At 33.2% G+C, this 25910-nt stretch overlaps 2 protein-coding genes and 2 long non-coding RNA genes across 4 annotated transcripts; 2 read left to right on the top strand and 2 right to left on the bottom strand.

The window, feature by feature from the left end:
• The first annotated feature begins 1004 nt into the window (after positions 1–1004).
• On the top strand, positions 1005–4733 carry LOC112056389 (uncharacterized). Its single transcript, XM_024096813.2, has 5 exons — positions 1005–1163; positions 1999–2166; positions 2560–2677; positions 3129–3214; positions 4669–4733. Exons 1-5 carry the CDS (start codon positions 1107–1109, stop codon positions 4687–4689), a joined length of 450 nt encoding a protein of 149 aa, XP_023952581.2. The 5' UTR covers positions 1005–1106; the 3' UTR covers positions 4690–4733.
• A 3606-nt stretch (positions 4734–8339) lies between these two features.
• LOC112056388 (uncharacterized) lies at positions 8340–18503 on the bottom strand. Its single transcript, XM_024096810.2, has 5 exons — positions 17926–18503; positions 15487–15635; positions 14607–14685; positions 12653–12862; positions 8340–11920 (listed from the first exon to the last, which is right to left on the bottom strand). The coding sequence occupies exons 1-5, from the start codon at positions 18229–18231 to the stop codon at positions 11825–11827; spliced, it is 840 nt and encodes a 279-aa protein (XP_023952578.1). The 5' UTR covers positions 18232–18503; the 3' UTR covers positions 8340–11824.
• Positions 18504–18773: 270 nt separating this feature from the next.
• LOC128198846 (uncharacterized) lies at positions 18774–23455 on the bottom strand. The gene is made up of 3 exons (XR_008251563.1): positions 23058–23455; positions 21521–21664; positions 18774–19719 (listed from the first exon to the last, which is right to left on the bottom strand). It is a non-coding gene; the product is annotated as an uncharacterized LOC128198846 (long non-coding RNA).
• Positions 23456–23608: 153 nt separating this feature from the next.
• Positions 23609–25567, top strand: LOC112056895 (uncharacterized). Its single transcript, XR_008251562.1, has 2 exons — positions 23609–24293; positions 25425–25567. It is a non-coding gene; the product is annotated as an uncharacterized LOC112056895 (long non-coding RNA).
• The last annotated feature ends 343 nt before the right edge of the window (positions 25568–25910 follow it).

Genomic DNA, 25910 nt, shown 5'->3' with positions numbered 1-25910 from the left:
TTTTTTAATTTTTTAAAGAAGAGAACTTTATTATACTCGAAATTTCCAATTTTTTTGCTTATTTACTTAAAAAAGACGTGATAACGCAGTGGATATGACCTCTGCCTTCGATTAGGAAAGTGTAGGTTCGAATCTGATAAGGGGCATGTCCAACCTTTCAGATAAGTACATTTTAAGAAATTAAATTTCACGTGTCTCGATCTGAGAATTTTCTTAATTCTCTACGTGTGTGAACTCTGCCAATACGCATTATCTGCCCAATTTAACAGCCACTATAGGGCCAGGCTTCTTTCCTTATAGGAGAGGGGATATGAAGCTTTGACCCACCACGCTGCTACAATGCGGTTGGCGAGCTTAGGGTGATAATTCATTAACGACCATTATCAGATGTTAATTTGACTATAATCTACCAAATCTAATTGATTCCAACGACGCTTAAGTAACTGTGAATTTAGCATCCCGGGCTCCCCTACTATAAGACTAACCATCTAAGAAAAATTTTAGTACACTAATGCGTGCGCCAACAGGCATTTCCCATTGAAAATGTATTTGCCTGAATAATCCTTGATAATTCAGGCAACGGTAACTGTTACGTGACCTTATTTAGAGACTAAAGAAAGATTCGACTCAATTATATAACAAGCTCTTTTAAATTCGTAATCCCCTTAATAATAATGACCGGGATTATTTCTTTCTGAGGTACGGAGATCTAATTTCCCAACTCCGAGCTAATACTTACTGAGATTTAAACCCTGGATCTGATGATTCGAAGCTATACATACTAACGAATCATCGAACCAATTAAGTTACCTCACTTTTAAAAGATCGAGTCATTTAACTAACTGCTTCAGGCATTGCTTTATTACGAGTAACTTTGAAAATGCCAATAGGTAGTCAAACCCTAACTTGTACCTACCTGTAGGCTTACGTAATTATGGTAAGAAAAATAACCTCATTATTAAAAATTAAATATGATTATCTACCTAAAAACACTAAATCACCATTTAAATAAACATTATTTAAAATTTCTCTGGTTGGTTGAATCACAAGTTAGTATAAAAAGGTATCATTACCAAAAAGTGAGTTAGTCTTTGTTCAGTAACAAAATGAAAATGACATTTGGACTTATATTTTTGTGTATCTTCATCATCGGTTCATCTTATGTAAGTATCTACTTTACTTTTTTTAATTTTTCAATGATTTGACTACACCAACAGTGGTTCCCGTCCTTCGAATAGTTGTCATGAGACGAATAATACTTAACACTAGCTGAAAGCTCAACCGCGTGGTTCACATTCCTGTAGAAATACGGGGATAATAGGTATTTATAGCCTATAGCGAAAGAATTTTTCAAATCGGACCAGTGATACCTGAGAGTAGCGCTTTCAAACAAACAAACTCTTCAGCTTTATAATATTAGTATAGACTAGCGGACGCCTGCGACTTCGTCCGCTCTTGTACCTCTTTAATTCAGCCCTTACAGTAGTATCGCTGTAAAAATGGAGTAACTTATAAAAATATAATATACCGAAAAATAACACGTTAAATTGTAATCAGTATTGTCAGTTCACAATATGATGGTAGATTATAATATCACGAGTGAGATTATAAAGTAACGTATTTTACAATTTAATGGTAACATATTTGCAATTTGGTCCTGGGTTCGATCCCCGGCTGGGCCGATTGAGGTTTTCTTAATTGGTCCAGGTCTGGCTGGTGGGAGGCTTCGACCGTGGCTAGTTACCACCCTACCGACAAAGACGTACCGTCAAGCGATTTAGCGTTCCGGTACGATGTCGTGTAGAAACCGAAAGGGGTGTGGATATTCATCCTCCTCCTAACATGTTAGCCCGCTTCCATCTTAGACTCCATCATCACTTACCATCAGGTGTGATTGTAGTCAAGGGCTAACTTGTAAAGAATAAAAAAAATATATATATATAAAAAAATAACGATCAACGTGCCTATTCCTGTTTTTTAATACTAGTTTTATTTTAGGCCCGAACCGATCAAGAGGTAAAGCAGACTTTTGTACAAGAAGCTGTGGAGTGCAGCAAGGAAATCCCGGTTTCCAAGGATGATATCCAAAAGTTGAAGGAAACCCACGTCGCTGCAAACAAAAACGTCAAGTGTCTAGTTAAATGTGTATTCCAGAGGAAAGGAATGGTAAGCTATTCTAAACTTTCAGTAAGCTAAGTACAATAGTCCAGAGGGGAGGGATCGAACCACCATACCTCCCTACCTAAATAATAGTAGGTACCAGCGGCGAAGAGTTCATGCAAGCCGATTCCCGCCGGGAATTTTTACCTTAAATAATAATCCATGCATATCCATTGTTGTACTGTATCTAGTTATAAAAAACCGGAAACTTTCTTATCTTTGGGACGGCTTACCTTCATTTAAATTCCATCCTTCGCCACTGGTAGGTTACCTAAATTAACCTAATCTAAATATTTGTTTGTGGTGTTAGATAAATATTAAATGCCTAAATTTTTATAATGCTAATATTCGTATATCGGTTAGGAACTGAATGAGAACTGAATGGATATTGTTGTTTAGATTGACGATAAAGGGATGTTTGATGAAAGCGGCTCGATGAAAATGTCGGAGAAAGAATACGAAAGCGACAAAGACAAAATGGAGAGCGTCAAGAAATTGTACGACATTTGTAAAAAAGGTAGGCGCATACTTACTTCTACTATATGTTCTAAATATATCGTGACTTATCATAAATATTAAGTACTAGCACAAGCCCGCGACTTAGTCCGCGTGAAAATCAATGCAAACTTTTAACTCCTATTTCACCACTTTTGGGGTTGAATTATAAATATTCTTTATATATTTATTCAAATATTCTTGAATCACATTGATATTTCGTATGTTTTTCATGATTTACGAACAAATATTGAAAAGCAGGTTGCTCTGGTAAGCAGGTTTCCTCACGATGTATTTCCTTCACCGTTTGAGACACGTGATAATTAATTTCTTAAAATGCACACAACTGAAAAATTGGAGGTGCCCCAGACTGGTTTCGAACCCACACCCTCCGGAAACGGAGGCAGAGGTCATATCCACTGGGCTATCACGGCTCTCATCTCATTTTGAAACATACTATTTTGTATTTTTAGTAAACGACGAGCAGATCAGCGATGATGAAGACGGTTGTGAAAGGGCAGCCGCCTTAGCTAATTGTCTAAGCGATAATGCTGTTCAGGTGAGTCATATAAGTACATACATGGATAAAGGCAAAGATTTTATACTATTAGATATGTCACTAGGGCGTAAAAACTGAGGCGAACAAAACTGACTAATTGACTTAATTTAATTAAGTTATTTACAATAATAACAATAAATAAAAGTTATTTAAACAAATAATACCTAAATATTGTTTACAATATTGAGTTGTGTGTTCAGGAAGTGAAAAAATATATAATATAAGCATACATAGGTGCATATTGTGGTCTCTGTGTGGAGTAGCTAAATTCGGATCACTTTATGCGGTGATTTTGAAGGCATGTAACATATCTAATATAATAAAATATCGCTGGGCAAAGCTACATAATTTACTACAGAATTGTCGTCCACAATCCTTTCATACACGTTCGACGGTTTAGGGTGCTCTGGACCTAGCCTTTAATTAGAATGTCCTGGATTTAGTCCAGGAACGTTTGCCTTGGCCTTCTCCTTCCACCATTTCCGTTCATCCTCTTTATGTGCCCAAAATACCTTACCTTACCTTTCTCGGTTTTAGTTACTAAAACTTTTTTTCAAATACCTACTATAAGTAAGTCTTATCTATAAGTACTAATATTATAAAGCTGAGGAGTTTGTTTGAATGGGCTAATCTCAGGAACTACTGGTGCGATTTGAAAATTTATTTTAGTGTTAGATAGCCTATTTATCGAGGAAGGCTATAGGCTATATATTATCCCCGCATTCCTACGGGAACGGGAACTATGCGGGTGAAACCGCGCGGCTTTGGCCATTCTATAGATATATACGTGGAGAATAGACGGTATGTTTAGGTAGGTACAAGTGGATGAATTATGTGCGTATCTAGATTGAACGTAACAAACAAAAAGTAAGACTGGTAGAACTAATTGAGATGTCAAGTAGGTATGAAGTTTTGATTGTTAACTGTAGATAGGTACCTATGTATAGCTAACATAATTATCTGCAATTATTTATTACTTATTAGATTTCGACCTGAGGTTTCGATACGTTGGAATACGGGGATGATACCTATTGACACTCACAAATAACGTGGCTTTCTATTGGTAAAAGAATTTTCAAAATCGGTTCAGTAGATCCAGAGATTATTACCCCCTTTCAATAACACAAACTTTACCTCTTTATAATATTAAGTATAGATGTATTGGTAGATTAAATTGAATAAGTAGGTCTGTAACATCAGCCAAGCCAAGCCCCTAGCCAAGTGGAACGTCGATTCTCTTTCTACGATCGCTAACGAAAATTAGAAAGATGTATGGGAATGACATTTGCTATCGACAAGTCACGTGATCAAGATCTGTCTCTCAAGTGTTCGAAGCGTTAGTGATAGTAGAAAGAGTATCGACTGCCACTTGGCCAGGGGGACTGCTTCCATACAAATATATACAAAAAATCAATTTTTCTGATTTGCCTAATTTATCATTTCTTGTTTTTCAGTTGGGATTTTCTATTTTCTAAGGAGCAAGAAACATATCTTACGTATCTACAGAAGATAGCTAGAGGTATATTAAGTAAAAATAGATTTATAAATACACTTTATCAAAAAAAAAATATTATTTTATTTCAATATCCTATTTCAGAAACACCCAGATACGTATATTATATACGAATGTATTTTAAGATTTTAAAAATGCATTTATATAGATTTTATGTAGGAAATGATAGACGTGCAGAGAATACGTATAATGTTAAATTAAAACCATAAAATACTGATGATTTCATCAACATGAATTATGGCTTGATTTAAACAATCTTGCCACCATACCAAAAACTTTGTCAAATTGCCAACCACATGAAGAACATAATTTTAATTATTTACGAGATAATTACTGTTACTGGTAATTACAAATTACTACAAACTAAAAATAAAAAGAAAATTGAAATAAAACCGCAGATTTTGATTACAAACATTTATTCAGAGACTCAATAATCCACGTGTCCACATTTTTAGGTTTTGTGCAAAGCTTGTAAAGTGTATGTACAGTCGGTTTTTAATTATTTTCTTTAATTAATTTATCGAAACCAAGACATATTAGTTATAATAAATATCGAAATCTTTCGAATTTGTTTGATATTCTTTCAGTATGTGGACACGAAATCTCAGAGGTAAGAAAATGTAACACAGATAGATTATAGAGAAGATTAATTACAAATGTTTATAAACACGCAAATATCGACTACGAACAATATCGAAACATTTACCAAAATATCGATTTCAGTGGAAAATTCAAGAAAAATAGGTATTTTTATTGGCACTATATATTATGGTAGATTACAAGTGTTACAAATATATACATAATACGAGTATTATCTATCTAGATAGAACCTCATACAAAAGCACATGTTATAAAGTATTCATACTCATTAATAACTCAATTACGATTAATATATCAATTTAGCTTTCTTTAGAGAGGTAAGTATAGATCGAGGTGTCTAACCCTAATCAGAAATAAATCTGTTTACATTTCTATAAATATTTACTCTATGTTGCTCTATCTAGAAAGATAAAATATTCCTTATCTAAAAAGAATTAAAAAACAAATGTTTGCATGAAGACGAGAGTAGATAATATTTAACATTAGGTAACTCAACAATAAAAATACAAAATGTAAGCCAAGTCTTGTCCTCAGTCTCTCTCGTAGTAACGTAAGAAAAAAAATAGGACCAATTTTAGTGTGTACGTACATTAGAGTAAACAATATTGGTAAGTAAAAAATATGCTATAAACACAGTTTAGCTACCATACAGTGGGTTTCGCCGAGAACATAGAGCTTAGTAGGTAATCGATAAATATAGTTTGCCTTGTATATAAGAATAGAGAATATAAATGTTTATATTATACGTGCCTACGTTGCTTGTAGCTTACAGTAGCGCTTGCCAAGAACTTGTTAGAAACACCCACGTCGGTTAAAAAGATGCATGAATAGCTATCTAGTTCCTTACCTTATGTATTAAGGGTATACCCACGCCGCTCAGTGCCTGTCCAAGGTATATCGACTACGCAACAGTACAATACAAGTTGCAATACTTGTCACTTTGTCAGCTGTGGTACACGACGCCTTGTAAACATCAGTGGCAGAATTTTTTGATACTTAATTTAAATATAATATCGAGTTATAAACTCTTGCACTATAATTTAGATATTAAACACAAACAACGCAGTCTAGGGGATAAAAATGCGTGAAGCGCAACATACAGAAGTACTACATATGCATATCGCACACATATCATTTATTGCCAATCTATATGATTGCTAAACTGTGCTAACAGTTACTTTATATATAGCTACATGGTCCTGAGAGAACAGTACTTATTACATACATCGATCGAACTCATCTAACATTGTTTAATGTCGTGCCTATTTTATTAACTCTTATCTTAACAGACTTTTTAAAAACGAATACCTACACCAAAACCCATGAAAAAAAAAAAACAAATAACAATTTGTAAACGCAAACTATTTAAAATAACAACTAAATTAAAATACCCTTTTGACTGTACTACTAATTACTATTCAATCGTATAATAAAATAAAAAATCCTACACTAAATGGACATTACCGATACATCGACAATTTCGAACAGCATTTCATTACAAATACTTTTACAGAGTAAAATAAGACTTCAATTCAAAGGAAGCCTTTAAGGCTTTTCGTAGTAGAACTCAAATCGAGCAAGTTTCAGTTGAATTCATCCAGTAGTTTCAGAGTTCTTGATTTTTTTTAGATTACTTATTAGTGATATGGAAGTAGTATATAACAAAAGAATGGACCAACAAACCTCCTGGCGACATGCAGAATCGTAATCTGAATGCTTTTCTGAGTTCAAAACTGTAAACAGAATGAGCCGTGATAGCCCAGTGGATATAACTGCTGCCTCCGATTCCGGAGGATGTGGGTTCGAATCCGGTCCGGGACATGAACCTGCAACTTTTCAGTTGTGTGCATTTTAAGAAATTAAATATCACGTGTCTCAAACGGTAAAGGAAAACATCGTTAGGAAACCTGCATACCAGAGAACTTTCTAAATTCTCTACGTGTGTAAAGTCTGCCAAACTGCATTGGGCCAGCATGGTGGACTGTTGGCCTAACCCGTCTCATTCTGAGAAGAGACTCGAGCTCAGCAGTGAGCCGAATGATTTGATAATGACAATAATGATGACTTATTTAGACATTGTAAAGGAACATTCATCAAATTTGGGCCCAGCAAAGTATGAAAAACATCGAACAACAGACGAATTGAGAACCTCCTCCTTTTTTTGAAGTCGGTTAAATGGTTGGTATGGTATGGTCTGTACTTTCATGATAAATTAGTAAACTATAAAATCGGTGTCTCCAGGTAGAACATTCTTATAAATCGAAATTAGTTTACGATTTTCATTTTATTAATTGTCAGACAGTACATATATGTACCTAAATAATATAAAACATACAATGCATACATGAAATGTACATTTAAAATTTAAAATAAATAATCAGTGCCTGCATATATTATTACAAAAATTGATATCCAAGGTTTAATTTTATCAATAACTTATACTATTTATTATAGGTATTATATGTATCGTTAGTTTAAAAAAAATTAGATTAAGAGGTTTGGTAAAAAAATCAAAGGGTTTGCTAAAAAAACAAGAGGTTTAGTAAAATAGTTTTTAATTAATTAGTTTTATATTTAGAGACTAAGTGTCTATTGTTTGTTTGTTGGGTATTATGTATAACTATACCCCACACTAGGAATAGATTGATATTCCTGTTACTTATCCATTTTGTGATTGGTTCTTTGCGATAATAATGTTTGTTTATATTTTTGCTTTTTATTTCTTTGCGAAAAAATGTATTGGTCCACCTGCTCATACATTTTTATATTATATGGTAGTTATTAGGTTATAGTAGTTTTAATTTTATTTTTTGTTATTTTTGCAGTTCGATCGCATCTCTGTTCATTAGATGCATCATCATCATTAGATGCTGCAATCTGTCATCACTTAAGTAATCTCTATTCACACTGATATTTTGAAAGCCAACAAAACCACTCGCCTAGCCTATAATTTTTGTAATACTTATTTTAGATTGTAAGTGCCTTTCGTATTTGCATACATGCCGCTCAATGTTCACACCGCTAATAAACCATTTGGATATCAAAAAAAAAAAAAAAAAAAAAAAAAAAGTAATAGATATGATGATATGGAATAATTAACTAAAATGAAGTTTCGTAGAAATCCAACGGAAATATATAAAGAAAATTTTAATTTGAGCATATATTTGCAGGATATCCTCGCTGAAATACAATCATTCTACTTATTAGTTATATCGGTTCGGTTCACTGGGCAACCGGTACAGTTTCGCAATTTGTAACAGTTAACTACGATTACAAAATATGATATTATGAAATATACACTTTGGGATATCAAATATACTAACCTTGTCCTGAAAGGGCGCATTTTGTTGAAACATTTCGTGCGAATACATGCAAATTGCTGAAGATACAATGTCACCAGTAGGTACATTTAAGATATAGTTTATTTGGATGTCAGTGAAATGCATTTTTTAGAGTTGTATACAAGTTTGTTTGTGTAAATGAACATTTTGCCGCGATATTATAATAAATAATATTAATTTGCATGGTTTTTTTTTTATTCTTTACAAGTTAGCTCTTGACTACAATCTCACCTGATGGTAAGTAACGATGCAATCTAAGATGGAAGCGGGCTAACTTGTTAGGAGGAGGATGAAAATCCACACCTCTTTCGGTTTCTACACGGCATCATACCGGAACGCTAAGTCGCTTGGCGGTACGTCTTTGCCGGTAGGGTGGTAACTAGCCACGGCCGAAGCCTCCCACCAGCCAGACCTGGACAAATTAAGAAAATCTCAATCTGCCCAGCCGGGGATCGAACCCAGGACCTCCGTCTCGTAAATCAAACGCGCATACCACTGCGCCACGGAGGCCGTCAAAAAAAAAATATCAACACAAACTCCTTATTGTGTCCAGTCTATGGGCAAACTTTACAGGAAGTGCACTTATATACCACTAAACTTAAAATTGCACGGTCACTAGGACGCTTCTTTTGCATGCAACGTGACGCGCAAATAAACACAAACGCCAATAAACGCAAACGCAAATAAACGCAAACACCAATAAACGCAAACGCAAATAAATGCGAAAAACGTAAGCGCTGTAATACGCTCGAAATTCGTGGCGAATTTGCCCTTTCTGGACAAGGTCTAAAACTATGTTATATAAAATATATTTATACAATCTGAACTACGTTAGAATTATTAAGCCAATATTTCATTTAATAAGTTACATTTATTAAACATGAAACACACTAGACTAAGGTGACTTACATTTTTAAAAATATACGAACACATATTACTTTTATTTGTTTCCATTAAAAAAATATCATTTTAGAATTTAAAATATAATAAAATCTTAAATTTAGATATTGTATATTATAATAGGCCAAAAAGATTACTTTTAATACAAGACAGATCATAGACTTTATATCAGTTCATAAACATTAAGTTTTATTCAAATTTTTTTTTAATTTTACTTAGATTCAGTTGAGTTTACTCCAACAAAATAAGTGATTCGAGTTATTATGAGAATTTACCTACACATGGTATATTTATAATACGCGTTAATAATAATGATAGTTGATACTAGTATAATATATTATTAACCTATTAATCGTAATATACTCGAACTACTTAAATAAGATTCCATAAATAATAAAAGAAAAAAATTCGATTTAACATCAGATGTGTATGATAAGGACAAGTCTTTATAAAACGTAGATATTTGTAAAAGTTATAAATAAAAGATATATTTCTATATTTAAATATGACAAGATTACATGTAGTTCAATATAATTTAATGCAGCTCACACACAATTTTTTTTTTTTTAATATTTAGGTAAAATAATATGAAGAATGGTGGACAAGTAACAATTGGATAGTCGCTTAATTCGAACACACTGGTGTTCCAAAAAATAACAGTACTTTGATAATCATAATATCCATATGGAATCTATTCTGGAAAGTCCTTTGGTAAGGTGCATAGACAATTTTTTTTAAATGGACTTTGCAGAATAGATTGTTATTTGTATATACCTCCAAAATCAAATAAAGGCTATAGAAATGTAACATACTGTTTAGTATAAATTAACTTCGCAAAATACGGTTGAACACCAATCATTGTATGGAAGACAAGAAATAAATGGTGACGAAAGTTTAACAATTCACAAAGTTGATTCAATTCACAAAGTCCATATAATAAAGGTTACTCAATTAAATATGGTGGTAAATACAAGAAAGCATGATAAAAAGATTTCTTTCTTCTTTCTCTAAGGTTACTCAATCAAAGATGGTGATGAATACAAGTATAAAATTCTATTAATAAGATTCACAAAGTCCATAACTAGGTTACTCAATTAAAGATGGTGGTAAATATGAGTATATCAATCACTATTGATTCGATTATGTTCCTATTAAGATTTAAGTTCCTATAAAGGTATTTACCACTATTCAAAGATGGTGGTAAATACTAGCATAACACTTTCAATAAGATTTACAAAGTTCATATCGAAGTTATTCAATCAAAAATGGTAGTAAATAAGAGTCAAACACTATTGATTAGATTCTCAAAGTCCATATCGAGATTACTCATTCAAAGCTGGTGGTAACTATGAGTCTATCACTATTAATACGATTTAAGTTCATATCAAGATTACTCAATTAAAGATGGTGTTAAATACAAGTATACCACTATTAATAAGATTCACAAAGTTCATATTGACTCAATCTAAGATGGTGGTAAGTGTGAGTATATCACTATTTATTTGATTTTGATTACTCAAACAAATATGATGGTAAATACGAGTATAAAACTTTAGATTCGATTTACAAAGTTACTAAGGTTAATCATTTAGAGATTGTGGTAAGTATGAATATATCACTATTGATTAGATTTACAAAGTCCATATCAACGTTACTCAATATACAAAAATAATGATTAATACAAGTATAAAACTTTTGCTTCAATTCACAAAGTCCATATCAAGGTTAATCAAACAAAGTACGGTCGTAAGTATGAGTATATCACTTATGATTTAATAACATAACTCAATAAAAGATGGTTGTACGTATGAGACATGAGTATAGCAGTATGCACTATTGATTAGTTTCACAAAGTCCATATCGAGAATACTCATACAAAGATGGTGGTAAATATGAGTATATCGCATATGATTTATCAACGTTACTCAATAAATGATGGTGTATGAGACATGTGTATATCACTATATAGTTGATTCACAAAGTCCATATCGAGAATACTCATTAAAAGATGATGGTAAATACAAGTATAACACTATCAATAAGATTCACAAAGTTCATATAGAGGTTACTCAATCAAAGATGGTGGTAAGTATGAGTATATCACTAATGATTAGTTTCACAAAGTCCATATCGAGAATACTCATTCAAAGATGGTGGTAAATATGAGTATCACAATTGATTCGATTCACAAAGTCCAATATAAGGTTACTCAATCAAAACGAGCTGACCTTCACTGAGCGGGTCCTCTCTCTGATGTTATATGCTGTCGTAGCTGTTGGGGTCAGGTGAGGTCGCGGGGCCGGCGCCTCTGGCAGGCAGTTTGAAGCCATTGATCGCAAACGCCCAGCCATCCTGGAAAAGCATTCGGGTTCATCATCAAATTTCATTTATTTCAACTAAGCTTAATTTACAAACACTTTTGAAAAGTCAAGTTATGTCATGATTTAATGGTGGCAATTGAAGTCGAAAACTTAAAATTAAAATTACGAGAATACCAAACGCGCCTTGGTCCGAGAAGAGCCCACAACAAACTCAGCCAAGGTTCATTTATTTTTTGTTTACCATCATGTGAATATCACGTGTCTCAAACGGTGAATGATAAACAATAATTTCTTAAAGTACACACATCTGAAAAGTTGGAGGTACAATCCCCGGACCGGATTCGAACCCACACCCTCCGGACTCAGAGGCAGAGGTCATATCCACTGGGCTATCACGGCTCTCCAATGACAAATCCAAACAGAAACTTTCGGAATAAAAAGAAGATTCACTAGAACTTTCATGCCCTTATGCAACAAACAAAATAACATAAAATTATTTTACAACCCTATATTAAACACTACGGGCACGGGAAAAGGAACCGATCAATTCACCCTCGTGGTTCCCGTTCCCGTACAAATATGGGGAAATAAGATGGCACTCCATAGAGATAGTGTAGCTTCCCAACAGTGAAAGAATTTTTCAACTAGTTTCAGAGCCTTTTCATAAAAACAAACAATTTAATCTGTTTTCTTTTATAATATTAATATTAATATAGATAATAAAAGATTAGTAAAAAGAATGATAGCTAGTTTAGTTTCATACCTTAACAAGGTTTGGCAAATCAGACCAGAAAGCCAAATTAGGTATGACTTCAAGGCCAGTTGCACCCATCAGGAATTTCTTCGTACATATTCCAAGGACAAGATAGAGTATAACAAAGGAGAAGAATATTATAAGCAACGTGGATCCAAGAGAACGGCCCGGTTCTTCAATTATCTTCAGACATGCCTCTTTTGAATAAAAAGCCAGTATCTGAAATTGTATGAATATATTTTTAAGGGTGCTGAGTAGAGTATCTACCAAGCCTGTACCCAACTGGCACCTCGATTCTCTTTCTACGATCGCAAACGCTTCGAAAAGTAGAAAAATGTAAATGAATGACAGATCTTGATCACGTGACCTGTCGATAGCAAATGTCATTCCCATACATTTTTCTAGTTTTCGAAGCGTTTGCGATCGTAGGAAGAGAATTGACATGCCACTTGGCTACAGGGGCTGGCACGTTGATTCTCTTTCTATAAACGTTAAAACTTCGGAAACAAAAAAAATGTGATCCAATCGATAACTTGATCACGTGACCTGTCAATAACAAATGTCATTCCCATACATTTTGTAATTTTCGAAGCGTTAGCAATTGTAGAAAGAAAATCGACGTGCCACATGGCTACAGGCCAAGGGCTTTTCAGTGCTGTAGATTGCAACGCACTGCATGGGACAAACAACAAATGCTGTCCATGCCATTAGGAACAGCTAATGACAATTATTTTGTATGAAAATAAGACTTACACAAAAATAATAAAAAAATTACAAATAAATTTTGTTTTTACAAATTTATTAAGTATACTTGCTGACGCCGCGCGGTTTCACCCGCGTGGTTCTCGTTCCCGTAGGAATACGGGGATAATATATAGCCTTCCTCGATAAATGGGCTATCTAACACTGAAAGAATTTTTCAAATCGGACCAGTAGTTCCTGAGATTAGCGCGTTCAATCAAACAAACAAACTCTTCAGCTTTATAATATTAGTATAGATTTATTTTCAAATATCTATGATTGTAGCTTCATGATATACTAACAAAGTATACAATATGTTAATTTAATTTACTAATTCATTAATTGAATTGAATATTTAATTAACCTATTTGAAATATACTTTGATAATGTTAGTCCATTTATCAAAAAATAAAATGTGTTCTCTTTCATTTTAAATTATTAGGTAGTTACCAGCTTGAATCTAAAGATTTTTATCACCTGATCAAACAATTGATAACACTTGAGTAAATAATTACTGTTAAATGGCAATATGAAAATGGAAATTGATATATATAATATGTTTTTCAACATTTTTTTTTTTTGCACTTTTTGGTCAAAAACATATTATACAAAGCGAAAGCAATGGACCCGGCCGCGCACGGTAAATTCCATGGAATGCTAAGATATTTGTCTCTGGTTATAGTCCAGTGAGGATATTGTGGCATTTGTTTCCTATAATATTCTCACTTAATAGCACTTGTTTAATGAACTAAAACAAGTATTAATTGTACTTGTTTAATGAACTAAAACAAGTATTAATGGGTACTGTGACAGTTGCCTTATGACAATCATAATATATATTTATAATAAACTGTAGGGAGGTCAATTCTGTACATGAAATATATTTCCAAAATAACTATCAGGTGAATAGTGATCGATACTAATGCCAAAAGTGTAATAAGTAGAATTTTTGAAAATGATAGTAATCTAATAATGAAAAGCTGAGTTAAACTTGAGAAGCTTACACTTGGCTGTTGGAAAAAAGATCATAATATACAGAAGATAGTAATTCTTGAGCTTGACAATTATTGTAAAAATCTTGGTTGCATTTGAACTTTTGACCACATGGATTAATTTTGAGATTTTTAGAGCCCACAATTTTGTGGTTGCATCAGAATTTACTGTTAAAAATCTTTTAGTAATAATAATACCACCATCTTTTAGTAATAATAATTCCACTCACAATTTTCGATTCCTCTGCAAGTGAGTAAACTTGTAACTGGTCTTCCGTCGTAGCACACACTAGCATTACTACTGTGGACCTAAAACAAAAAAGTATGATATGAATATAATCCTTGTAACTCCACAGTAAAGAGGCCAGACTTCAAAGGTCATGAATTTGATCCCTGTTTGCTGGAACAGGAATATTAACTAATAATAAAATATGTAATATGTTTGTAAGTACTACAATAACATAAAACTTGGGAAATGAAAACACACAAACACAATAACTACTACTAACATACAATTATAATATAATAATATAAAATAGGGTTATATTGTTTAAGGAAAATTATTTAAAAATATCTAAGGAACATCTCTAAAATGAATATTTTCGAGGTAAAAATTATTTCTTTTGCAAAAAGATCTTAAATTGTGTCTTTTATATTGCATCCTTATAATAATGACCTAGCCAAACTTATTCATAGTAAAATCATGAAGCAACTTAATAGTGAAGTGCATAGGGCCAGCTGCAATATCTCATTGATATCAAGTCTTACCACTATAATTATGTATTTTAAAATGCAAGGATAGATTATGGCATGTGTTACATGGATAGTCGGAATTGTTTGAATTACTTTGTATGAAAACATAAAAAGTTATTTTTTTAGTTTTTAAAAAATTAGTTATGCAGTTAGGCTCCTATAAGTGGACTTGTCAATACCTTGAAGTTGTGGGAAATACTCCCAAGCACCCTGTATATCAGTGCACAAATGGCGAAACTCTATAGTTCTGCCACTATTGCACTGCACTGGCATTTTGCCAAAAATTACAGGACTGAATGCAATGTATCTTCATTATAACTTATTAGTATAAAATAAAAAATATTTGCTGATACTTACGATGGTACATTGGGATACACAATTGACTGCCCATCTGGACTGAAGTTTGAAAAATTTGAAGTGCCCAAATATTGGTAGTTACCACCATCTCTTTTGAATGTATCCTTTGTTGTGTTTAGCAAATCCATGTAAGAGAGATACCAACATAACTGAAATTAATTTAAAATATGCTTAAAAATTGTAAAGAAAAAAAAATAGGAAATTAAAAAGTTTGCATCTAACACAGAGGTGTGGGGTATGAAAAGAGAGGGGAGAGAAAGAAGACACCACTATAATAAATATTGCACCTATTCAGTAGCACTTTTCATTGTTTTTAAAACTTTCTTTATTTTCTTTATGTCTATTTCTGTCTTTATGTTGTGTTAGACAGAGAGACAGAGATGAATCCAATATGCTACTATGCTAAGCTAAGTCAATAATTAAAAAAATAAAATAACCCAACTGCTTCTTGTGCCAGTAGTGTCAGGTAATAAAATATTGCCTATTGTTACAGGATAGCACTACTGCTCCTGTGCCGCAAACTTCTATTTCTGTACATAGTGCATAGTGCTGACTCTGCCGTGTGATTAGTTCATTATCAACCCATTTGAAAGGTCCACTACTGAGCCAGACCTTCCTTACAGAGAAGTGTACTTGGAGTATAGAATTACCACACTCATCCAGATGGCGGGTTACAGTGATAATAGATAACAATCATTATCAGATGTTAATTAGAATTAGAATAGAATAGAATTGAATAGAAATCATTTAAATGTTAGCACAACACATAACTACATAATTACTTAAAACTAATAGGTACATATATCTTAGTAATCCTCAATAATAGAAGTATCGTTAACATTGTCAAATAAGTGGTCAATTTGGTGGTGGTGGTCCTCGCCACATGACCCTTAACCTGCTGGGCCCAACTCGATTGGGTTGAATTCTCAGTGTTAAGGGGTAAACGAATATCAGTGATACTCTGTTGTACTGCTAAGTTATCTATAATGAATTTATTATATATTTATGTTGATGATTTAATATCGAATTATAGTTATAGATACAGGTGGAATAAAAGTAGCCCAACGGTGGTTCTAGGTAATGTATCTAGAAACATTCTATTAGCAGAACCTCGCAGTATCACCCGCATAGTTTCCGTTGTCTTAGGAATAAGGAGATGAAATATGTGGCCTATAGCTTCCAAACAGTAAAAGAATTTTTCATTCCAAAACTGTGATGGCGGCGATTCTAGTGTTAACAAATAACAGCCGTCAGGTGCCTCTAAAGGATAAAGACGACAATTATTGGTGTTTATAAAGCTATGGAAATTGCATTTGAACATAAATTAAATTGAGATAAAATTTTATATAGTTGAAAATAACATCGCAAATAATACTACATTTTATCAAAAAGGTTTGTGAAATCTACTGCCTACCCTGGTCTGGCTAGTTGATGATATTTTTTCCCACGTCATTTCTATCAAATTTAATATTTTGTAAATAGTGTTAGTTAAAATTAAGATAATGTTATATTTATTTATAATTTAATTGAATCTTAGGCCTTTGTAAATTTCATTCTTAGAATCGAAAGAATAAGTTTCGTTTTAGTTTTTTTATGGGAACTGTTTTACATATAGAAACACCGAAACGGAAATTGAATTGTCAGAATTCTACAGAATGACTAAATGGACTATAATTAAATTATGGTATTATGGAATCAGCTTAAGATGCTCTGGGAGGCACTGTGGTCAACCACCAACAACTTCCTAACTCTGGGTTACTACTAAGAATGTTTTAGAAGAAATAATTTAACACTTCATAGGCCAACCCAGGATCTTGTATTGCCACAAAAGCTAACCATTGTGGTTTTGGTAATTTATAAACAAGCTGTCATCAATACTATCTTCACCATAGGGGCACACAGTGCATGTACCCAGGGCCCCGAAGGACTGACAATTACTCTCACACATTTATTCTCAAAACATTTTTGTCCACCTGATGGTAAGTGATGATGTAATCTAAGATGGAAGCGGGCTAACTTGTTAGGAGGAGGATGAAAATCCACACTCCTTTCGGTTTCTACACAACATCGTACCGGAACGCTAAATTGCTTGGCGGTACGTCTTTGTCGGTAGGGTTGTAACTAGCCACCTTACAAGAAATCAAAATAGATGATGATGAGAAAATGTTCCCAGAAAATCAACTTTCATAAAATATTGATACTAAAGTTTGTTCATTAGTTTGTTGGTTACACACCTATTTCTATATTTAACTACTTAATAGAACTAAAAAAACGGTAAAGGAAAAACGATTTCAGGCGATTACTTTAAATTAATTAATCAAGAAACGCCTCACTATGTGGCAACATTGTTATCAACTTGTAAACAGAATGATATGCCAAACTCGTTTGGAATCGTTGCGCAAATACCAGTTTTAGACTTTAATAGAGAAGCATCATTACCGCCAAGGAATCTTTACATGTTGTAAAAGCTGCTGTGCTTGTGTTTATAGGAAGTTTCATGTCACTACAAGGATGGTAGTAGAAAGTGCTCAGAGCCAATCTTGAGCCATCGTTCTCCAATTTATACGTCTGCGTGCTGAAGAATTTGGATTTCGATGCCACTGGCGTCAGGTCAATGCCGGTGCCATTGGGAAATTCACATGTACAAGGCCCTTTCTTCACGCACACGTCTTCGGTGTACACTGTTGTTATAATTACAGCAAAATATATTAGAAACACACTACACATATTGCCAAACGTGTTCATTTTTCAATAAAAATAGCACAATGACAATAATAATAATGACACAATAAAAAGAGATTCGTCAATATTATTTTACTTTATTTTACATCTGAATTCTGATTCTGACTCTGAGACACAAACGGCTAAAAAGATACAGACAGCTTACTTCATAGAAACTGCTTAGCACATTTGAGAAATTTGAATTTCATTCATAATTTTAAAATCATATAACCACAAATTTCATTCATAAATTTATCCTTTATCTCTCTCATACAAGGCAAATCTTCATTAAAAATCCCTTTGCCCTCTCTTTCTATTCTATGTATATGTAGAATATGCCTACACGGCGGAAACGGAAATGCTTGTAGTAATTTGAAAATGGTTGGAAGGGGTCGTAGGTTTATTCCGTAGTTAAATTGATTTGTGAAAGTAGGTTATGCCGTACTATTTGTGGTTATCCCATATAACCGCAAAATGTTACCGGTCTTCTGATATGCCGGTTTCGTTTATCTCGATTATTTATATTGTTACTACTTTTTCTTTTGTATGATAAAAAAAAGGCAAAATCTTTTATTTATTTCTTTAATAAAAATGTAAACATTTCCATGCAGTAAAATACCAAATTGTACAGTTACAAAATTATATGACTACTTCACAAAATATATGACAGATGTCGCGTAATTAATGGATATAACGCATTTAAACTGGATGGAATGTGGTCACTGCTCTTTAGTAAAAAAAGTTCTGTCTCCTATAAAAATGCTTGAACCCCTTTTTCATTTTTAGTGATTTATTTATAACTTTTGCAATTTTAGTGAGCGGGCCTTCAAATTTTTCAAAAACTATGTATATTCAATTCCGAATCGAATGACACCTCAACCATTTTTATAGGAGATGGAGAACTTTTTTTTTATACTAAAGAACACATGTAGATCAGACTAATATGATAGATACACCACCTTATTATCTATAACTAATTTGACTATTTTTTGTGTAATAATTATTTTTCTTTCATTAGGACCCGATTTAAAACACATTGTCCGGTAAAAAATTATGAAATCTAATTTTGAATCGAAAAAACCATTATTTTAAAAACTTGTACACTTATAGAGGGTAGTAAATTAGTATAAAACGTAGAATTGTAGAATTAGGTGGCGTATCTACCATTTGCGTTTTATCCATTATTTACGGGACGTGGCCTTGTCCGGGACAGGTTAACATGCACTCTGAGGCACAGGGTGTAACACCACTAAATTCCCAACTAAGGACTGAGAATTATAAGTCAAAATTTCTTAGATGAAAAGCTCAGTATCTTATATAACCCCGGACCTCGTGACCACATAGGGTAACCACTGAACCAGAGAGGCTTATGTTATAAGTATGTAAGAGAGTTATGTTAACATAATTGTGGAACACTATAACTAAGATCTTCGTATGACTTCATTTTCCCAAGTAAAAGGCAGTGTACAGTGTACCTCTGTAACTGAAGACGTCCGAAGCATAATAATTGACCTGTAAGGTAAAATTAAGTAAATTAGTATTATGTATATAAGTATAAAGTATTTCTCCTGGAAATAGTTTACAACTGTTAAAATTATTTAAAATCCTACAGAATTTATATACATAACTAGCTGACGCCCCCCGGTTTCACCCGCGTAGTTCCCGTTTTGGTGAGAATAGGAGGATAAAAATATGCTTATGAAACTCACAAATAACATGGTAAAAGAATTTGGAAGTCAATCAGTAGATCCAGAGGTTATTTAGTTCAATAAATATTAAGCCAGACTTCTAAAGGTTATAGTTTTTGTTAGCAATTTTCCTCTTCTTTTTGAATCTTTTGGCAAATTGGAAATATCTTAAATAGTTTTTGATATTAAAAAAACAAACCCCTTATATTTTAGTTAATTGTTTATAACTTTTGCAATTTTTGCAAGCAGCCCTTTAATTTTTTCAAAAGCTTTTCAAATGTGTTTCCGAAAAAATGACACCTCAATCATAGTTCTAGGAGGAGAAAAAGTTTCAATCTAAATGGCGTTTGTGAACTAGAACTAATGGGGTGTAATGCCACCAACTTTCCAACTCACGGCTGATAATTATAACTAAAAATTTCTTAAAAGAAGGAAAAACTCAGTATCTCATTTAGCTCTACCCAGGATTTGAACCCAGGACCTTGTGAACACATAGACTAACCACTGGACCACAGAGGCAGTCATGTTGACATATGGAACACTATAACGAAGTTCTTTATAATATGACTTCATTTTCCAAAGTAAGGCAGTGTACACCTCTAAAACTGAAAACGTCTGAAGCATATTTGACCTGTAAAGTAAAATTAATTATCATGATTTTTTGATTTACCTTTGTCAAAATCGTAAACAATTTTTACCAAAATTATATTAAACTAGCGGATGCCCGCGACTTCGTCCACGTGGAAAGTTCAGTTTTTCACAAATCCCGCGGGAACCATAGATTTTCCGGGATATTCCTAAATTAATCCAGGGTAATATCTATCTTCGTTATAAATTTCAGCCAAATCGGTTCAGTAGTTGCGGCGTTAAAGAGTAACAGCTACCCTACCATACTCCCACCCAACACCTACTCTACCATACTCTACTCAACTCTACCTCTACCATAAGTATCCTATGTTCTTCTCCTAGATCTAAGCTCCTCTCCACCAATTTTTAGCCTAATCGGTCCAGCTGTTCTTGAGGTATAAGTGTTGTAACAAACCTGACTTTCTTTTATATTTATAGATTTCTCAGACATACTAGTTACAAAAATTATACTATTATATACCACTCATAATATTCCCACCCCACAAATGACAAAATTAGTCAAAAGGATTATCAGAGCGAATCTTCTAGTGTAGCCTTATTTAAATATTTGACATCCGTATATATTGTGATGATATGGCTTGTTCTTGTTAATTAATAAAGTTTATTTTTCAAAATTCTTCCCTCGCTTTAAGATCACCAGATTATTGGACCAAAATATTTGCGCCAGTAATCCCTCCTGTACTGTCTGTTTGTCGACTCCGTTTCCCACTGGGATTTCTCCCAGTCTTCCACAAAGTTGCTTGAAGTAACGGGGTCCACCGCATGAAAGTGAGAGTGGAGTTGAGGTGCAGAGGCTAGACAGTTACACTTCATTTGTAACTCTTATATTACGCTTGTCACCCCCATAAACCCCGAAAAATGGTATGGAGTTATAATCTACAGTTCATATTAATTCTCAGTCTGGAGTAGGGAAGCTGAAGTTGTTACACTCCCTTCCCTCAGAAAGCATTTCCTAATATAATGTAATGCATAATTACCTTCATCTTATCGTAGGAACTTGGGTTTATATGTTTATCGTTTTAATCTATGGTTCTGGCACATCCTCCTGCACCATCAGTAGCATAAGCCCGTTCAATGAAAGCCCATTGAGCATGCTGATTTCCAATGATCAAGTCCTTCTTCTGAAAATTATTACAGAAGCATTTTAACAAATGAGGAACATCATGAATATGATATACCTTGTTGTTATTAATCATATAATAAAATATATTATATATTTTCTTCATTACTATTATGAAGGCATTCTGTGTGTGTATCAGTTATTAATGAATTTATTGCAGCTACATTTGCAGAACCTTAATCACAGATCGTAGCTCTTAAAATAAATCCAGATTTAAATATTGCCTCAATTATTTCTCTAAGAATTCTTTTTAAATTTAAAGTCTTTATTCCATCACAGAGAAAATAATAAGCTAAAGGTATTTTCCAAGATGGAAATAAGCCATGTAACATAAAAACTAAAACTTTATCTGCAACATTATTTGCTCGTTCACCACCTATGTTCCTAGGTCTTCAAAACCCTCAATAACCCCAGAATGAATATTAAAAAATAAATTTTTGTTGACAGCCATTTCATCAAACAACAATATACACTGCAAACCCATAGTCTGTGTGTTCTTAGCACAATCAGCCAAATGCTGGAAAATAAATTCATTAATACCTGGTCTCACAGGTATTTTAGTTAATAGAGAGTTTGTAGTTGATTTGGATAGGAATATTAAATATTTCTGTAAGAATTTGAAAAAATTAAGGGTCAACTTAAATAATGTAAGTGCAAAGATTTTCTCATCATTAGTGTATCTAAGAGATTTGACTTTAGAATCAGATAATCTTAACTGTGAATCCACTAATAATTTCCCAAACTGACAAAAACGAAAAAAACTGAAAAAAGTTAACAAAGGATAATTTGAAATAAAATATTGTCCTTACTAGCACAAAGTTTTGACTATAATTGTTAGCATTTGTAAGTCTCATTGCGCAACATTTGTTTTAATGTTCTAATATTCTGACGTAACTTTTGCTTCCTAGGAGTTTCAAACTTAGCTGATCGAACTCTAGGAATTATGTCAGACTTTCTATGAGGCTTGTGTCTAAAATGAGGCCTAACATGCACAAAGGGATTCTGTGAAGCAGAAGGCAGGGGATCAGGTAAAATTGAACTCTGTAAATATTCGGACTGGGATTGTGAGCCTAGACAGACACTATTTGTAGAAATATAATTGATTGTTCGTTAATATTGACATTTAATGCGTTAGTCTGCATTTCAGGCTATTTGTTTGTTTGTGAAGTAGTAGTTACATGGTCAACTATCGTTTATTCGTATTTATTAGGCCCGATGAAAGATACCTCTAGGAACTTGGAATTTGTAGGTGCTAGAACAGCGTTTTGGTTTAAATCACTAATTTCCAAATTCAAAGTAAGTATCGCAGACTTGGTTAACCTTAACCTATGATTAATAACATAGCAAGGTAAACAGGAATATTTACGCAAAAACAGGCAATTGATCAACCATACCTTCCATCTAGTAACATCAGTATATGGTACAGCACGTAAATTAATAGCTGTTTTACACTTAGGCACGCAACAGCGCTTCATTTTGAACGAAAAACAAAAACACTTTTGCACTTTTACTATCGAACACTGAAATTAACCGAGCACAAATCAAACTATAACTCTTTATTAACAATACTATACAATAATATACAGAAAATAAATAAATAGAAATAAAATCCTTGATAAATTGATTTGTAGTTTCCTGTAGTTCCACTGGTTTCACAGTTTCACTCAAGGAACATATTTACATTTCACTATAATTGCAGCCATGTTTTTTTACAAGGCAAAAATAAAACTTTAATAAAAAGGTTCAGCCAATCACAACAGAGCATAGACTGGCTTCGGTTCCGAAAATGATCGGATAATTAAAAAGGGATGGAAAAGGCATTTCCCATAAACACCACAATGTGTGCGTAAAGGATGGAGAATCCGTTAAATTGACGAATCTTTTGGCCGAAGGCACACTGGCGTGCTCTGAGACCTGAGTCTGAGATGAAATTCTGAAACAGGCCCTCCCAACCGTAGAATAAAAAATGAGAATCCTCCATCCTTTACTAACAAAAGAGAGAGATATCTCCATCCTTCTCCTTGTTATGGGCTGTAGTAGGTGGTGGCCATGCCTATCTCTTTCACCTGTACACTTAAATAAACTTGCACACTGTTACAATTCTAAGTATCGAAGAACTGATGTGATTGGTCAAATTTACACAAAGAAAAATAATAGCTTTTATGAATGAAAGAGAAATGTGTTTATACCACGTGTGTAAGATTGTTTTGAATTTGTTGCCTCGTGCCTGCGCCGCCATTGTAATTTTACTGCGAAAGATTGGTTTTGACTTTTCAATAATTGAAATCATTGAAATTCGCATGAGCGCCGCTGGAATTACTAATAATAAGGATAAATCTTTCTTGTTAATTAATTATCTTCACTATTTAAATAAATTTTGATTAATAAAAAGATATACAATGTAGTTCGATTCGTGCTTGGTTATTGATAAAAGTAATTTTGTTTTAAATTAAAAATGAGGCAATGTGTTATTCCCAAGTGTAAAACGCGATCAAATTACGTGCTGTACCTTTTACTGATAGTGATAACACTAGATGGGAGGCATGGTTCATCAATTGTCCAATATTACGGAAATATACTCGTAGGCAGTTAGAAAACGTTAAAATTTGTGAAAACCACTTTCTACCCAGGTATGTAATTATCATAGATTGACAAAGGATGCTATTCCTACTTTAAATTTAGAAATTACACTATCTACTCCTAATCAACCCCTTCAATCTGATCCAAATACTATTTCACCACCATCTGTAATTTCAAAATTTCTAGATTTTTTTTCCATTCATTGTAATGAATTCCTGTACAATAGTTCACCATATTCCATCTACTTTTACATTACATACAGACAGACATCTTCAAACCCATTAAATTTCAGAGAGTCAGTCTGACAGTGGTAAAGAACAGTTTTCAATATTGTCTCCGGTCAATGTTATTGAAAATTCCAATTTACAAACTGATGTTGAGTCTACTTTACAGACTTCAACTGCGAGTCAAGCTGATTCCATACCTGCTAATTGTGAGTCTGCTTTAGAAAACATACCAGTGCACGTTAGGTCATATAACAGACTCAAGTCATGTAGAAAGCTAGATTTTGTTCATAGAGTTCCGGAAGATAAGTTTGAAACTCTTCGTAAGAAAAATTCACGTCAAGCTAATAATAATCATTAAAGAAACAACTAAAAACTAAAACTCAACTTAACAGATTAAAGGCTAAGTATCAATCATTAACTAAATTAAAACTTTTTGTATCAAAGTATCCCCTGTTAAGTCATTTTGAAAAGGTATTAGTAGACTCACAATTAAGATTATCTGGTGTTAAATTCAGAGGTGCTAGATATATCTACCAATAATGAAAAAATTTTTGCACTTTCCTTATCTAAAATTAGTCCAAAATGTTATACTTTCATACAGGTGTTATTCAAGGTTTTGAGGATATAGGAGGTGGTGTCAGAACAAATAATGTTGCTGATTAAGTTTTAGTTTTTATGCTGTGTGGGATATTTTCTTCTTGGAAACTACCTTTAGCTTTTTATTTTGTCCGAGATGGAATTAAAACTTTAAATTTAAAAAATATTCTTAAAGAACTTCTTGATGCTATATTTAAATCAGGATATGGAGTGAGATGTACTGTCTCAGATCAAGGGTCTGCTAATGTTGCAGCAATAAATTCATTAATATCTGAAATTTACTTATTAACCATAATAATAATATATCACATGTATGATGTACCACATTTATTAAAATGTTTTCGAAACAATTTTCAGAAAAAAGACCTACTTATTGGTAATCAACGTGCACAGTGGTCCATCATTGAGGAGCTCTATGCTACAGATGGTGAAGCCGGACGTGCAAGAACCACAACCCTGACGGATAAACACATTAGACCAACTTCTTATGACAAGATGAAGGCAAGTTGTTTTAATCCCTTTTTAATACCTTTAAACAAGCATTCCTTGTGTATATACAAGCTGAATCTCTGAAAAAGTTCCAACAATTTAAATGAAATTTAATATGCAGGGGTTTCGGAGGTTTACTGTTACTAGGTGCGCCAAAAAAAATTTGAACAAAGCTCACAGAGATATTCATATAATGCACAAGTATGAGACAAATATTTTAGCATTCCATGGATTCATGGTGATCCTCTCGCACCTTCTATGGTGTACAGATAAAGACTAACTACATAGCCATTTTTAGTCAATTCATTTGTAATACTACAGCCTTTCTTAATGAGTACTGTTTACCAACAAATA

The sequence above is a fragment of the Bicyclus anynana genome, chromosome 16 (genome assembly GCF_947172395.1).
Source record: "Bicyclus anynana chromosome 16, ilBicAnyn1.1, whole genome shotgun sequence".
In the NCBI taxonomy this organism is placed as follows: Eukaryota; Metazoa; Arthropoda; class Insecta; order Lepidoptera; family Nymphalidae; genus Bicyclus; species Bicyclus anynana.
The sequence above is the reverse complement of the archived record's forward strand: the minus strand, read 5'-3'. Positions and strand labels throughout refer to the sequence as shown.

Excerpts from the sequence above, each read along its gene's own strand:
- LOC112056389 (XM_024096813.2), top strand. The coding sequence starts at position 1,107 with ATGAAAATGACATTTGGACTTATATTTTTGTGTATCTTCATCATCGGT. Across the intron at positions 2,167-2,559 it reads TATTCCAGAGGAAAGGAATG|ATTGACGATAAAGGGATGTT; the intron begins GTAAGCTATTCT and ends ATTGTTGTTTAG. Across the intron at positions 3,215-4,668 it reads TAAGCGATAATGCTGTTCAG|TTGGGATTTTCTATTTTCTA; the intron begins GTGAGTCATATA and ends CTTGTTTTTCAG.
- LOC112056388 (XM_024096810.2), bottom strand. The coding sequence starts at position 18,231 with ATGAACACGTTTGGCAATATGTGTAGTGTGTTTCTAATATATTTTGCT. Across the intron at positions 12,863-14,606 it reads TTGCAGAGGAATCGAAAATT|ATACTGGCTTTTTATTCAAA; the intron begins GTGAGTGGAATT and ends ATACAATTTCAG. Across the intron at positions 11,921-12,652 it reads ATTTGCCAAACCTTGTTAAG|GATGGCTGGGCGTTTGCGAT; the intron begins GTATGAAACTAA and ends ATGCTTTTCCAG.